Source organism: Poecilia formosa, unplaced genomic scaffold (genome assembly GCF_000485575.1).
Source record: "Poecilia formosa unplaced genomic scaffold, Poecilia_formosa-5.1.2 Scaffold32, whole genome shotgun sequence".
Classification (NCBI taxonomy): domain Eukaryota; kingdom Metazoa; phylum Chordata; class Actinopteri; order Cyprinodontiformes; family Poeciliidae; genus Poecilia; species Poecilia formosa.
This window is the reverse complement of record NW_006799971.1, coordinates 1,815,973-1,832,999: the sequence shown is the minus strand read 5'-3', so window position 1 is coordinate 1,832,999 and position 17,027 is coordinate 1,815,973. Positions and strand designations below refer to the sequence as shown.

The following is a 17,027-nucleotide window of genomic DNA, read 5'->3' as shown; positions in this document are numbered from 1 at the left end:
TGATTAACCCTAAACCTCACGACGGCAAAACCTAGAAAGACTCATGTTATGTCTGACTGGATTTCAGAGTCCACATCTCTGCCCTCCATGTACTACATTAAAAAATAAATCTAGACAAGAGAAAAATGTCAAGTGTCAGTGTTCCATTTTCAATGCCAACAGGATAGTTGGAGTTAAGCTAAGCTTGGCTAAAGGTTGAATATTCAGAATGTTATGAAGAACTGACCAAGCTCAGGTAAGTAATTTACAGTCATTTCATTTGTTCTGGACGGAGTTTTGAGGAAGGTTAGAAGTTTTGTGTTATTAATAACTTTGTACATAAGCAGTGGGTTTAGCAGGCCAACCTCTGCAGAGCTTCACCTCTGCTCCATGTGTGGATAATGGATCCCAATGTGGCTCACAGGATAGTCTTCAGAAATGATATCAGGGGACGATGTGTTGCTTCTAGAGATGGTTTAGCCTACTTCCTGCTGTCAGACTGGTGCTCTTTGGGCCATTTCTTAATTCCACATGGCTAGAAGAGAAACTGAACCAAAAATCTATTTTGGTGAATTAATTATAGTTCATTCACGAATTAATAACAGGGTGGTTCATTTATTTCTTGAATAAATTAAGTGATTTGAAAACTGTATTTTGTATTTTCACTGGTTATTTGAGATTACAATGTATAGATCTGAAACATGAAAGTGTGACAGGAAAGCAAAAACAGAAAAAAGAAAAAAATCAGGAAGGAGGTAAATACTTTTTCACAATAAGCATATTTGGAAATCCTTGCTTTTTCTGTATGTTTGATCAAGTATAGATATTAAAAATCTAAATCAATAACTTTTGCTGTAACTATCTATTGCTAAGTAATTCCATCAGATTCAGGACCAATTGTTGAATTTCTATTTTACATAAAGCCAACTGGATCATTTTAAATGTTTAGGTTTTACATTTCATTTGAAATATTGTGATGCTATGAAACCATAATTTGAATTGTCTCAGGTTATCTGTCTGAGATTACAATTTGCTGATCTGAAACCTGACAGTGTGACAGAAAAGCGAAAAAAACAGAAAATAATCTGTAAGGAGGTAAAATTTTTCACTCTAATGTTCAATTTACATTTATTTGGGAACTATTGTTTCCTTGGACTTTTGCTCAAGAATAGGTATTAAAATCAAAATCAATAGCTATCATAAATGACATTACTGTAAGTGTAATTATTGCTGAATAATTTTAGATGCAGGAACAATTCTTGCATTTCTCTTTTACATGAAAGCAATTGGATCACTTTAAATGTTTAGGTCTTAAATCGAGTCATGCTTTGAAATGGTATTTTTACACAAAGCAATGATACAGTGAGTCTCTCGTTCTGGCCAAACTCAGTCTGTATGTGTGCATAAAGTGCAGATATGCATTTCTGCACTTGAGCCCAGGCGGCTCCCAGAGGGACGTGTGTATTTATGAGGCCTTGTTCTTCCGATTGTTCTTGCTTTGCAACCATGAATATTCAATGTGCTCAGAGAGAAGGGCTTGCTAGGAACCCAGGAGAGGAGGACAAAAAAAAAACTGTGGCTGGTAACTCACAATCACCCAAACACAGACACACCGATGCTATCACACACACACACAAGCACACACGCGGCCCTGTGGCGGTGGGAGGAGAGAGCAACAGTGACAAACAACTCTGGTGCTAGAAAGGTGGCAGCAAATCTATCAAACGGGACAATAAAATTGCAATTGAGTTTCTTTAGGTTTTTTTTTTTTTTTTTCATAGCGGATGCATGCATCCTGGTGGCTGCAAATAACACACTACGGAGGTTCCAGGACACTGCATGTGGGAAAACTCTACTGGATGTTTCTGAGCAGGAATTAGCTTTAAATCCTTAATTAAAAACACCAACATTAAAAAAAAATAAAAATCAACAAAAACTACATTTTGTTACTGATCTCAAAAATATCATCACACACTTTTTTTCATGATCTTTGTATCTTTTTTGTTACACCGAGATACACATCTTCCTTCACGTGGAGGAGTGTGTGTGCCCCCTGTTGGCCAGCAGCGCTCACTGCACACACACCCCCCTCCCCACACACACCCCCAGAGGGTTACCGACGCCCCCTCATATCACGAGCACTTCTTTAACTCCACTCTCAATCTGCCAGCTTTAAAAGCCCCCCAGACCACAATCTGACACCGGCCTCAATTATTTCGCTGCCCTGGAACGGAGTTGTGTAACGTGATATCAACAAAGAATTTCTGAGGCACTGTTTTGAATACAACTTATGGAAATAATAAGTGCCAGGAGTTTATTTTTTATCTGTTCGGCGTGAAAGAAAGAGACTCTTTACATAAATAATAAAAAAAAAAAAAAAACATTTTAAATGGCCGTAGAGAGGGATCCATTCCGACCGGGTCGCGTTGTAACGAGCTTTTAAACGATAATCAGCGGAAAGCCTCGGTGGTTTTAATCTGATGGGCGAGGGGAGCGAGGCTTCGCTTCCAGTGGGAGTTACCCAGCCAGGCGACGGGATGATGTCTCTGTGATGAGCTGCATGTGGCACACAGGGACTGACTTATTGCTCTCATTTTCACTGGAGACCAAGTGAGGATGAAGGTTACAGTTACGCTGATGTGATGACTGTTTAGGTTAACTATATTGCTGCAAGATGTGAGTGTGTGTGTCATGTGCAGTTGAGCTTATATGAAGAGACGCCATACAAGTAGGAAAAAGGGAAGAAAAAAAATGCGGGGAGCCTACAAGATACAGTCAACCTTTGTGTGTGTGTGACATAATGAGCACTCTGACCTTGGAGTGTGTGATGGACAGGGTGTCCACCCAGACGCGCCAGCCGCCCCACTCGTACTTGATGGCGTGGTAGAGCAGGATGCGGAAGACGGCGTAGACCATCTCTGTGATTTTCTGCTCCTCGTTGCTGCGCGGGCTGACGAAGCAGAGGGAGAGCATCCACTCCTGCCACACGGAGCACTGCAGCAGGCTCCTGGAACGACAGCGGGCCCCGGGCATGAGGGCCAGCCTCCAGTCGGGTGGGGGAGCCCCTCCGCTCGGCCGGAGGCTGGCTGGTTATTATAGTTTTGGGGGTTTTTTTTATTGTAGTTTCATTTTAATGTAGTCATGACTTTTCATTTGTCTAATTCAGTTCATTTTATTTAGTGTTTGGAGTGTTTTAGTTTGTTCTTAACCGTTAGTAAATATTGTGCAGTTTTGTTTTGTTTTTATTAGTTACAGTAATAGTTTTAGTTTGCATATTTTGGTTAATTTTTAGGTGCAGAATTCAAAAAGGTGTTGTGATTAAGTAAACCTCGATTGTGTAATAAATACTCAGCAGAACTATTTTCCAAAAAATAATCAAAATTATTTTTGAACAAAAACTTATTGGTGTTTTATCCCAACTTGCCATTTCTGCACACTATGTTATAGTTCATGGAGTGACATAATTTGACAACAGCTGATATAAGCTGCTTGTGCAGGGGATAAAACAACTTCATAGCAGCTTAAGGGAGAATAATGTAGCTAAAATTTCAGTACGTTTTAGTTTTATAAACGCACAATATAGTTCCTGTTATCATTTTTTTCCCCCCATTAATTCCCGTTTTAATTTATTTCAGTTAACGAAAATGTTTTCTCAGTTTCAGTTTTCATTAGTTGTAGTTTATTAGAATAACTTTGTGTCTTACCTGCGGTTCTCTCGGCTGTTATTGAACAGCTTGATCATGTCTGACAGGAAGACCCGGCGGACCTCCATGCTCTCAGGCGACTGGGGGCAGTTCTTCAGCAGAGCAGCGATTACCTTCAGGATTTCTAGGAGAGAAAAACAACCGTTTTAACAAGCTGCAGGGGGAAAAAATCCTTTTCTCTTTAATGCAGAAAATGGAAACCAACCATAGAAACCAAGCATTTCTCCTTCGTTAGCCATTTTGAAATAAAGAACACAAAGGCCTTCTCTACACTGAGTCAACACAAAAGTAGTCAGTCAAGTTCCCAAGTTGAAAGTATATTATTTGGATTTTATGTGAACAAAATGTGGCACATAACTGAAGTGGAATTGAAAAATGTAATTAAAAAGAAAATTACCAGGGTGAATTTTTCTCCCATCAAATCTAACAAAATTGGCGTCAATCGTTTGTGCAGCGAACCAAAAACAAAAACAGCGGCACGATTTCTGTTTGTGTCGATATCAATTCAAAGATATTAATAATGTTTCCAGAGGTCATCAAAGGTCAAACAGCCAGTGCACATGCAGAAATTTAAACAACATATGAGGTCAATCAACTGTGCCATGTTTGTGCAGCAAACATTTTCACTTGTGCTTTTCAAATTTTTAAGATTTAAATTAAAGAGAAAAGTTTCCAGAGGTCACCAGAGGTAAACCTGCCCTACACCAAATCTGTTTGATTTTGAAAATGTAGGAGACCTTTGATGACCTCTGGAAACATTTGTTAATATCTTTAAAATGACAAACAAAAATTTGTGCTGCACAAACAACTGACATCAATTTCATTTGATTTGAAGGTGGGGGATGGAGGGGAGGGGGTTTCACTCACTGTCTGCAGCCCGCTTGATCAAATCTAACCAACAGCTTGGTTGAAGTTATAACTAAAAATCCAAACAATGCATCATTTCACAACATCTCCTGCTCAGATCAGTTCCTTCATGAAGGCCTTCCACTTCCACACCGAGTATTTTCAACACGGACGCATATCAGTGTGTGTTGAACTCATCGGGCCGAACAACCAAACACACCTTCAGTCTCAGCCTCCATAACAGACCGGAGGAAACCGAGAGGCTGGAGCTCTGAAACGGTTACGGTGCTGCGTGAACAGGCGAGCCAGGCTGCGCGCACACACGCACACACACACCCACACACACACACACACACACACACGCACACACTCCAGAGAGGCTTTGGCTTGGGTTAAACCAAAGAGACTGACTGTTTAGATGAATTATCTAGACAGTGTCAGTGTGCATTTGCCCTCAGCAGAGAGATGCTGGGGCTTGGATTTCACTTGTCTCTTCAGACCTTGGTGCTAACCAAATCCCCCCACCCGGTCTCCTCCTTCCAGACGCTCGTGTTGTTTCTACGCCTTAGTCACTCAAATTATGAGTCGCTGAACCTTTACCGCCAGAAAATTACCCCAGCATGTATTTGGAATGAGGACAGAGGGGATGGCGTGAGTCCTCCTTTTTTTTCTCTCGTTTTTTTTTTTCCATTTGCTCTTGGTTCTTTCCCCCCCTCCAAAGTTAATTTGAGGGAAATGCTACTTCCTCGGTTTGTTTGATTGGCTCTGACGTTACTAAAGACTGCAATCAGGGGGCCATTTTGGGAGTTTGTCACAGATTAAATCAGGAGAATACAGAGCAAAGAAGAAAGAGACCAGCGCTCTGTAGCATGAGAGCACATGTACTAAGGTTCTCATAATTTAAATATATATATGTATAGATATATATGGCCTGTCCAGCATGGCTGAGCAGGAGAGTTTTTAACACAGTAAAGACCTGGAAGATAATCAGTGTGCGACTGCAGCGCAGCCTGTCAGATTAAGGCTGGGTGGAAGTAAACCTCGGTTGTGATTACAGCGAGCGCTTACATTTCAAACTGATTAAAGCCGTTTTGAGCGTGTGTGTGTATAGAATGCATGTGTGGGTGCAGAAGGAATGGGATGAAAGAGCCGGACCGGTTTCTTTTCTACGCTGGGGAAAAAAATTTAAAAATAAAAAAAAAAAGAGAGAGAGAGAGGAGCGCCATTTATTTTTCAACATGTGAAAAAAGTTGAAGCTGATTGAAAACTGGACAAAAGTTTCTGCAAAAAATTTGATTAAATTGCAGATTTCGACTGAAATTTTTTGATATTTATCACAGATATCCAGTTAACCATGAGTGTGCATCTATCAGTCCATAACTAATGTTTATGTTTATTTGGTTAAAGATTCATGGGCCCGCTACAAGAGTAGATGTTACTGGACAAGAAATTGTCCCAATAATTAAAATAAATGCCAATATTTTTGTTTTGAAACCATTTTCAAGTAATAATAATAACAACTACAATAATAATAATAATTCAAATTTGCTCTCTCAAAATTCAGTTTTGCAAACACCATTTAACACTGCAACTAGAAGGTGTTCAACATATCCAAAATAAAACATGAAAACCAAAAACAATAACTAAAACAAAAATAAAGGCTAACAGTCTGGTTTTATCAGCTTCAATTTAAAAAAAAAAAATCTATTTTCTAAAAAGATTAAATTACATAAATCACAATAAATTTTGCTGGATGATAAATTTCCCCAGTAATTGTGATAAAGAGTATTGTTTTAAGACTATTTTCAAATAATATATTGACAAAGTTTGCCTTCTCAAAGATTAACAAAACTTTAATTTTGTAACTGGAGCTGGAAGATGTTTGAAACGGAAATGGAAATAAAAGCTAAAAACACCTGGAACCATAAATAAAATAAATTATGAAATCTCTCTAAATAATGTCTGCTTCAAAAAAAAAAGTAAATCAATCAGAACGGAAATGTTTGAGGTGATGTTAATTTATCATGTGATTAATTGATTAATTGCTTATTCTGACAGGCTTCGTCATTATGTTGGGAAGATGAAATCCTGCGGTGGTTTCTCTCATTAATATCACATGGAGGTGAGTTTTCAAGCTGGTCCTCTTTGCTTCATTATGTTGAGGTAACTGAAGCTTCATCACTGCTTTTGGTCAATAATGAGACTTTTAACTCATTATGTAGAGTTCCAATCTCTCAAAAATGTTGAGGAAACATTGTCTTATGATGCGATTAATAATTGAGTTTAGCCGATTTATAAAAAGCCGGTTCACAACGAATGACGTCTGAAAGTCGTTTACAAAAATAAACGCAGCTGATTTATTGGTTTACAGACAGAAATCTAAAGTCGATCCAATCGGATTCAAAGTCAGTTCCACATATTTTGGCCAGAGATATAAAATAGTTTATGAAGCAAATAGTGAAAACAATACAGAGTGATCAAACTACCTCATCCATTTTAGATTACCAGATTAAAAGTCTCATCAACATAAATCAAGTCACTTATAATTATGATATATATAACTACATTTAATCGTCTGGAAAATTTTTGCCATTTTTCTGAGCCATTACATTTTAAAAACATTGATTGTGTTCTAAAAGAAATGGAGCACTTTTGTTTGGAAACAAATGTTTTTTCCATAATCATCAACATTTTCTCCGTGTTCATCCAGACTTGGAAGGAGCTCAAAGTTCTTTAAATGAAGCCAATCGCAAAAAACATTTAGGAATGGAACAGCAGCATGTTCATAGTCATGTCATCCTAAAAACAAAAAATATTTTATTAACTATGAAAGTAAAAACATAACCGACATACAAGCTTGTCGCAATAGATCAATTAATCACATGATAAATTAAAAGGAGCGTGATCATTTCCATTCAGATGATTTATATGTTTACAGACTTTGTAATCCATTTTATTTATGCTTTTGGTTGTGTGGGGTTTTTAATTTCCATTTTATTTATTTATTTTTTGTTCATTTTGGTTATTTTTTTTGGTTATTTAAAATATCTTCTTCCTGTCCAGCGTAAAGTTTTCTTTACTAAATTAAAGTTTATTTATCTTTTGAGAGGGCGAACTCACTTTCTTATCAGTTTATTACTTAAAAATGGGCTCAAAAGAACAATAGTTTGGTGTGGGAGTTCAATCATTTCTGGAATGATTTATCATCTGATAAAATTTATTGTGACAGGTCTATCTGCATATGATTAAAATGTAAAAAAATAATAATAATAGATAATTTGCTAAAACCATTTCTCTCCATTCATCACTCCTTTATTTCAAACCAATCCTGCCAGGAAACAACAGAGAACCTCGATAAAACAAGCATGAGTGTGGATGTGTCAGGCAGAGTGTTTGGACCATCCTAATGTTTGGATTACATCGGGGGTCCAACAGTCACAAAACTGTTGGACACACACACACACACACACACACACAATCTGAAATTTACAGCATTGGTGTGTTAGTGGAACAGCCCAGCGACGGAGGGAGGAACCTACGCGGGTTGACAATCTTCACGGAGGAGTCGGGGTCTGGATGCTGCTTGTGGATCACCTGGGTACAGATCTGCTCCATTAGGATCTAGGAGGGAACACAGAGTCAGTCAGACGGGGATTCAAGCTGGAAACGTCTGAACGGTGACAGCCAGCCAGCTGGGCTTCATTTGTGACGAGAGTCTGAAGCTTTCCTCATTTACAGCTGAATTTAACACAAACACACAACTATTATAGCTTATTATAGACTTTTTTTATTTTTTATCCCTTGAGTCGTGTGAGCTTGAAGTGAGCCGAGGCAGACCGACCTCAAACAGGGTGTTGTAGGTCGTCATGGTGAACGGGTTGGAGTGGAGCATCAGGCGTTCGGTGAGCAGCGAGAAAAGGCCGTGGGTCAGCATGACCTCAGATTTCCTCCTGATCGGGGTTGGGGGGGGGTGAAAACAGGGTCAAAGGTCAATGGAGCAGTGCAGTGGCATTGTTTGTCCAAAAGTATTTCAAGGACAAAATATGAACCATTTCCAGAGTGATAGAAAAGATATTTAGCTTCAAGCAGCATGATGCAGAGAGAGTAAAACGTCTCATATTTTAAACTTCATTTTCAGATGATCTTAATGATGAAAAGGATAATTGGCTTTAATCAAACTTTTTATTAGTCTGACTGTTACTGTACAGTGTGAATGGTGATTCTGATGCATAATAACGGAACTTGGCTAAACATAATGTTTAGTGGTTTTCTCGGTTGCTGACTGCGTGGTGTCTTCTATGATTTTGTGCTTTTATGATGTAAAGATCTTTGAACTGCCTTGTTGCTGAAATGTGCAACACAAATACACTTGATTGATGGCTTGATCTGAATCCAGACAGTCTTCCGACTAAAACGCGAGAAGGAAAAGCCGTGGAGAATCAGCCGTCGCCTGGGAAACAGATTATCTAGACGTCCTTTAGGTTTGGAGTTTTACTGTTTAACGTCATTAATCCTAAAATCTTCCGTGTTATCCCAAGCTGACTTAATCCTCAGACTGAATGCTTTCTTTGATCAACTATAATTCATTTTAAATTATTGCTTTACTCATACATTGTTTTATTGCTCTGAATAAATAAGCTTTATTCTATTTGAATCTAACGTAGATTTTAGTTTGACTTTACTTCTGTCCTTGTTTTCTTATTCTTGGTTGGAGTTTGATCGTCCTTACAAACGTTTCAGACTCTGTCTCACGTTTCCTCTGTTCTTCCCTCCATCAGCCTCATTTGGTTCATGGTCTTCAATGTTTTCCTCATGTTGACCTGATATTACCTCAAACTGCTTCTCAGCATCACCACATGCTAAATGCTGGTTCAGTAAGAGTAACAAACTATCAAAATGCAGACTGCTGCTTTAGTCAATATATTTGTTATTTTAAGTAATTTTATGATTTTTTTTTAATGAGCATGTTAGAATAACTTTCTGATTTTTTTTTTTTTTTACCTAAAAATGTGATAAAATCTTCCTCTAGCACCACAAGGAACCTCTACCAGTATTTCCCTCAGTGTATTACAAGCCTGGCGGGCCACCAGGCTTTACTTATGCCCCCACCAGGCTCGGCATTGCTTATTTATTTAACTCTTTTTAAAATGTTTGCATTTTTTCAGACTTTACAGTTGGTGTTCAGGTGTTAATCTTCCATTCTTTCAATAATAAATAATTATCAAGTGATATTTTCAAATTTCCTGTCAACTAAACATTTTTTAACTCAAAAACACGACGGACCGCTGAATGAATGACTGCCGAGCGCACCAACCACCAGACTTAGCAAGTTTTCTGGAGGAAACCTTGTTCTATTACTAAACTAAATGGATCATCTGTAGAGTTCATGATGAGCACAACATTTTCTGTAGCGTCTACTTAGACTGGAGTGCATTTGGAGAAAAACAGAGGAGGAAGCACAGAGAAGGAAATGCTTCAGAGATGGGGAAACATTGAAGAGGAAACAATGAGGAGAGGAGGACATGTTGAGGAGGAAACACTTACTTTGCTGATAAGCTCTTCAGAAAGTAGCCCATGACCTTCAGGGCCTGGACTCTAATGCCTTCATTTTTGGAGGCCAGCAGCTTATAGATAACCCTGTGGGTACATTTCAAATTACATGTCAAATAAATAATAACGAGCCAAGTCTCACACTAGCTTAAGTACATATCTGAAATACATACACCATATAATAACCACTAAAAAAAAAAAAAGTCTATAATAATCACCGGATTCCGTTTCTCTGGTCGAAGGCTTGGACCATGGTGCCGGGGTGTTCAGACATCAGAGCCACCAACAACTGCAGCACATCCATCAGGTTTTCATCCTGAGGAACAGAGAGGAACCAGGCTGAAGCTGAATCTATCTGCAGCTTTTTAAGATCAGCTGCCTGATCACTCACCGATACCTGCAATCACACCTGCAGTAGCAGCAAAACGTTCAATAACAGAGTTGATCCATTGAAGTTGCTTTTTGAACAGTATTTTATTCCTCCAGTACATCAAGCTGAGCATCTTTCAATCTTTATTTTACTGTTTTGTAACCTAAAGTGAAACAAATCCAGATATGATATGAAAACAAGCAGGTTTTAAATATTAAAATCGAGTAAGAGAGCCTGGAGTCGCAGTGAACGTCTGCTGCAGGCTGCGGCAGTGTCATGTCGCCATCTGGTGGTCAAGTCTTTGTCTGCTCACCTCGTGCATGGTAAGGAGGTAGTTGAGGATGCTCTGCAGCTCGTCTTCCTTCACTCCATGATCCTGAAACAAATCCACACCTGAGTTATACCCAACCTGCCTGTCCTCAGCAGGAAACTGTTTAATGGTGAATAAAAACAACTTTAATAGTTGTGTTTGTAAACTTTGTCCTAACTTTTTAGGACAGTTTCCAAGATATACAATTCTAATACACAACTTTCACTAGAGAACCAGTATATGGGGTTTTCTCATTATGGGATCTCATACAAGGTCATTAGAAAACTTAAGAAAATTAATTCTTACTTTGTGAACCGATTATTAAAGGGGCGGTATTATGCGTTTTCCAGGTACATAGTTACATAGTACATAGTTTTTACAACACATTCAAGTAACTATGTTAAGTTCAGTTGTTAAAAAAAATGCTATACAGATCAAATATGACTTAAAAAAAATTGACTGTAATTTAACGAGTTGAAATTGGGTCTCTGCCTTCTTAAGAAAATCCTGCTCTTTCTAAAACTCCCTCTTTAGGAAATTATCCCAACATGGCTCCTCTATTAACTCTTTAACAACGCTTTTACCAGCGTTTCACTGAAAGGTAGCTCCTACTATGAGCTCAGCAGATGCCCAGTTCCACCAGGTGTTTGCTAATTGCTGCTGGCTAGTCTGAAGGAGCCGAGTGGAGGACTGTGAGGCAGAAGCTTGGAAGCTCAGCAAATGCAGCTCTGAGGAGGAACTGGCAAATCTAGCCAGGCGATTTGCTCAACTGAATGGTTACTACGGAGATTAAAGGATTTCTCAAAAATTCATTAAAAAAAAAAAAAAAAATCAAGGAAACTCCAGGTATGTTTTTCATGAAGCAACACCTTCAGAAAATGATGTAAAGCTGAAAAAAATCTAATTTATATGATTATATTATGCTGCCCCGTCAAAATGAGCTTACCTTCATAATGAGCTGCTTGATGAAGAGCAGCAGAAAGGCTCGCAGAGAGAGCATCTCCTTCTGATTGGGCCGCGGACCGTCTGAAAACACACACACACACCATCAACTGGGTCTGTTCCTCTGAATGCCTGTTTTTCACTGCAACAGGAAAATGTGTTGACATGCCAAAGCTCCTTAATGAGAATAAAAATAACCTGAAATATGTTCGTCTTAACAAATCTTAATATATTTATTTTGTCACCCCCAAGACATTTAGCCTCTCTGTGAATCAGCCTGGAGCCAATTGAGAAACTTCGGCATCAGTAGTAATAGTTCAATGAGTAAAATGACGAAAGAAATGTTCACTGCAATAATATGAGAAGCTGAGGTGATACGGAACTTTATTATTTCTGCTTATTGCTCCTAAATGAAATTCTACAAGCTGTTAGAGCGTTTTCTCCTGTTTTAACGATGACTGTCACATTAAAAGCAAATGCAGGAAAACAATGAAGAAGAAGAAAAGAACAGGAAGTGGTCTTACCGACGCCTTTGGGTATGACTCCGCTGCGGTCATGGGGGTTGACGACCCAATAGAAGTACTTCAGGGTGTGCATGACCTGCAGCACGGTGCCCACCCTGCGGACGGCATTATAAATGGTCACCGTGCTGATGAACTCTGTCGCCAGGTAGGTGTAGAGCATCAGCTGCACCTGCACAGACCAAGAAACATGCATTTCATCATCAACTTTATTTATAAGGCACTTTAACGGCAGCCGAAGCTGAAACAAAGGGCTGAACATTGGTAAAAAAAAAAAATAATAAGATAAAAGAAAGCATAAAAATAAAGTGGCAAAGCTAAGCACACAATAATGAATGAAAAACTCAATTCAAAGCACAATAAAACTACGTAGATGAACAGATAAAATCAACACCAGAGAAGATTAAGTCAAATCAAGTCTCAGTTGGGTTGAAGGCCAGTGAGTAAAATTAATATTTCAGACAGAATTTAAAAACGGACAGTGTTTCAGCACACAGGCAGGGCTGATCTGTGAGGCAGACGCTCGAAAACTACAGCTCAGAGGAGGAGCTGCGTCCTCGAAGGCGGGGCTAGGCCCACCTAAGCATTTGAACAGCTGAATGGTTGCCACGGGAGATTAAAGAATTTCTCAAACATACACGAAAGAATCAAAGTAACACTCCAGGTATGTTTTTAATGAGAGAATAAAATTATAACACGATGTCAAGCTCAAAAAAGTTTTACATAATAAGACATCTTTAAATAAATGATAATGAATACAACATAGGTTCTACTTTATGTTGGTCTAAAAAATAAAAGTCTGTCTGTGGATACAATGTGACAAAATGTGAAAAGATTTAAAGGGCAGGAAAAGTTTTTCAGATCAGTCTACAGTTATGATTTTCTAATTTCTCAATAATCCTTCTTTCAGGAGCTTCTACATGTTTCCCCTAAAGATGTTTTGGCCTTGTACTAAAAAAGATATGAAAAGTTATAAAAGAAGCTATGGAAATAAAGAAGAAAAACTTTAAGCTCTGAGCTCAACGCTCATTAGCTTGGTGTACTTCAGAGACTAGTCCATCTCCAGAGCTGACTCAGCTCTGTAAAAGCAGGAGCTGCAGAGTTTATGGGTGTGGTTGTGTTACCTTGGGCGGGGCGTGGATCCAGATGGCTGGGTTGAACAGAATGTGATCGCACAGCTGCTTGAGCAAGTAGATGCCGTTTTGCAGGTTGCTGAGGTATCTGGAGAAGGTCAGGACAATGTCCAGGACGGGCCGCGTTACATGCGCCTTGGAGGACTGCAGCACAGAGATGGAGGAAAACATGGAAACTGGGCTTCAACTGCATCTTCTTACAAAGGTAAGGCTAAACGGGAAAACATCATCCGGACAGGGCCGGCCGTTTAGAGAGGTCACCTTCTCCAGCGTGTAGCCGATGACGAGGAAGCCCTTGCAGGCCAAAACCTGCTCCTGCATAGCCACGGAGTTCTTCAAGAGCTCCATCATGAAGGATAGCAGCGTGCAGCTACTCGCCAACACACACAGAGACAGGACAGCAGGGAGACAGACAGCAGCTTAGATAGAGACAATAATCTGTGAGTTGCTGGGAAAGCTCACAGATTATTGTGAACTTTCCCACAAATATTATGGGACATGAAGGCAGGCTGGACTGGAGTGTGGTGAATACAGATCTCAGACCAACATTGACCGACATATTTGATGTGCATTGATGACTTTGGTGATGGCACTCATCAAAATATAATGTTTGATACAGTTTTTTTTTTTTTCAATTGTTGACTGTATGGTGCTTTTTATGACTTTGTATTTTGTGTTTTTATAATGTGAAGCATTTTGAACAGCCTAGTTGCTAAAATGTGCTACACAAATAAAGTTGATCTACTGACAGACTGGAGATGCACAGATCAGATATAAATATCTGAATCGGTCCAGATATGGAAAAAAAATTCTAGTTCAGATATCGGTGCCCAATCCATAATTCTATACTTTGTGCTCTTAGCAATGCTTTATTATTTTATTTTACATCATATCTAGAATTCCTAATTGCCTTTTCTGAACCATTTGAAAGAGCGTTTCTTACCTTTCATTGTTTACACATTTCACCAAGGTCACCAACCTTTTGATTTTGTCCCTTTCACTTTCAGATTCTTTATTATTTATTTCACATTGGCTGTTCCACTCCTAATTGCATTGACTGAATAAATTAAAGTTGTGTTGTTTTCACATGTTTGAAGCTGTACAGGTGCAGAGTTAGCAAATACATTTGTAATTCACTACATTTATGTCTGTGTGTAAAAAAAAATAAAACCTATATTTTTAGTAAATTCAGCTCTGTTTTTCTGTATCGTGTCAGCCGACGATAAACCTCAGATATCGGTATCGGAAGTGAAAAAAATGGATTGGTGCATCCCTACTCTAGACCAAACTATAAAAACTGCGAGACAGATTCATTTCTCAGTCAGAAGGTTGTAGTAAAACCAGTTCTTTCTCTGAAGAGAGAATTTAATGACATGCAAAACTGAAGCAAACATCAACTAATTAACTCTGAACCTGCTCATAAAGCTGTTTCGCTGAGCAAACTGAGAGGAGACGCAGGTTGTGAGGTTTTTACCAGACAGATGTGTCGGGCTCCTGACTGCAGGGCTGCCAATAATCCAGCTGTGCAAACAGAGGGAAGAGGACCTGGACGCCACCGATGGAGTGGATGCCACTCTGCACTGAGTGAGTCACCACAGCCTTCACGTCCTACAACACACATATCATAGCATTACGAGACATTTTTTTTGCATTCATGTGAAAGTCATAAATTTCAATGCTGACAGCAGTAGTGTTGAGGTCAGAGTTGCATTTCATTACTCAAAAAAAAAAAAAAGTCGAAACAAATTCTGATCAACAAATCCTCCAGTTTCCCTTGATCAACTCCCACGAAAATATGAATTTTTTTCTCTAATATAACAAGCACCATAAAACTGAAGAGCCGGTGCATAATATTTTCCTTTTAGGGTCAACGTTTGGTACGTTTAACTGGACAAAACAATCTTTGAAATCAGACATCAAAGTAAACCGGAAATCGCAAGTGGCTGTTAAAACCTTGATCTCTGCATCTCCACTTTTAAGTTTATTATGAAGTATCACTACTATTGAGTAACATTTCTGGTTATTCTACCCACCATGAGTAACTTCACTGATTGAAAAACAAGTTTGTTTTAACCAAATAATCACCAGACACAGAGCTGCAGTTTTTAAAGCAAATATTGTGAGTTTATTATTGACAGAAACTGATTTGGAAACATTTCTTTTACCTAATTATGTCATTTTGTAATTATGATTTTTATATGAATTATTTTCATACTGGTATTTTTAAAAAAATTCCACAAAATATACATTTCCAGTTTATATATTGATGATGTGAATATTAAATGACTGATAGCTTGTTCAGTTACTCAGTCCTCCAGTCGCCCTTTAACAAAATACATTTTTACTCTTAGTTGAATAATTTGTTGGATGGCTACCTTTTACTTTTACTTTAGTAAAAATATGCTTGCATAGTGCTACTCTTACTTGTGTACAGTGCTTGGGTTCTCTACCCAGCTCTGTATGCAACCAGTCCATAACTAATCTGGATACTTAATATTTAAACATTTGTTATTGGCTAAAAATGAATTGTCGTCATTATGGTTGTCTATCCTGACAGAACTTGTGCTGAAAAAACGTTCCCCATCTCCACAAAACTGAATAAATGGGTCATAGATTCATTCATATTTTACTCAGAGCGTGTGTGTGTGTGCATACTGGGTGTGTGTGTGTGCTGAATGAAACCATATGAACAGGTTCTAACAGCTTCAATCCCAACAATGGGCCTTCTTGTGATTCCAACCCCAGCTGAACAGGGAGTGTTTGGTCACCTGCAGCATGAGAGCGTGTGGGGAGTGGACAAAGATGGAGGCGTTGTCCTTCGGGGAGGACTCCAGGCAGAGCTGGGCATCTGTGGCACAGGGGTTGTAGGTGAAGGCGATGCTGGAGGCCAGCTTGCCGTCGTACAGCAGCGTCTTATGATGCTCCGCAAACAGCAGGTCGCTCTCCGCCCGGTGCTTGAATGTTCCCTGCATGACAGGAAAGAAGAAAAAATTGATGGAAATGTGTCGGATGAGGGGAGATTCGGTTCCAACGGGTTTTTTCCACGAGTCTCTTTCATCTCCTCATATTCAGTCATATTCTGCAGTTATCAGTGCACGTATTGTGTGTGAGCGTGAACCTGGTAGCCGGGGCCCAGCTGATAGATGGCCAGGATCTGAGCAGCGCTGAGAGCTTCTGCAAACAGGTAAACGGCGCCCATCTGTCCACAGAAGACACGGTTCACGTCGGCCGTCTCAGACGATCCGAGGAAGCACTTGTCAAACGTCTGCGGGGGGAAACGAGCAGAGGGGAGGAGGGAGAAGGTAAAGGGTTAAACAAGCAGATCCCTGCTGACTGATCTGCCTCTGATCATCAGTGAACCAACAGCAGGAGGGCTGAGGTAATCAGGCCTGGCTCAACATGGAGCCTAACGTCCAACACAGGGTCAGAACAGTTTGGGGTTTTTCACTGGGGTGTGGCATACGACTGACCAAACACTGTTATGAACATGAAGGAGTCTTTATGAATGTTTATGACTGTTGTCATGAAGTGTCATTCGATAAATAACGACAATTTTAATTTCAATAGTTTCTCCCCATTAGTTAATGTTATTAATTTCAGTTAACAAAAATGTTTTCTCAATTTCAGTTTTCATTATTTCGTTACTTTTACTTCACTATAATCAGTGAAATA

General features: G+C 39.1%; 1 protein-coding gene across 6 annotated transcripts in view; it reads right to left on the bottom strand.

Annotated features, from left to right (window-relative positions):
• The window catches only part of lrba (LPS-responsive vesicle trafficking, beach and anchor containing), a 250,687-nt gene that overhangs the window by 206,078 nt on the left and 27,582 nt on the right, over nt 1-17,027 (bottom strand). For all 6 annotated transcript variants that reach the window (XM_016670293.1, XM_016670296.1, XM_016670294.1 and 3 more), the window contains exons 8-21: nt 16,474-16,620; nt 16,124-16,321; nt 14,830-14,963; nt 13,617-13,725; nt 13,347-13,499; nt 12,226-12,394; nt 11,706-11,785; nt 10,763-10,825; nt 10,298-10,395; nt 10,074-10,166; nt 8,371-8,479; nt 8,069-8,150; nt 3,684-3,807; nt 2,794-2,986 (exon numbers count right to left, since the gene is read on the bottom strand). In XM_016670293.1, coding sequence (XP_016525779.1) covers nt 2,794-2,986; nt 3,684-3,807; nt 8,069-8,150; nt 8,371-8,479; nt 10,074-10,166; nt 10,298-10,395; nt 10,763-10,825; nt 11,706-11,785; nt 12,226-12,394; nt 13,347-13,499; nt 13,617-13,725; nt 14,830-14,963; nt 16,124-16,321; nt 16,474-16,620 — 1,752 coding nt within the window. The remainder of the gene's footprint in view (nt 1-2,793; nt 2,987-3,683; nt 3,808-8,068; nt 8,151-8,370; nt 8,480-10,073; nt 10,167-10,297; nt 10,396-10,762; nt 10,826-11,705; nt 11,786-12,225; nt 12,395-13,346; nt 13,500-13,616; nt 13,726-14,829; nt 14,964-16,123; nt 16,322-16,473; nt 16,621-17,027) is intronic.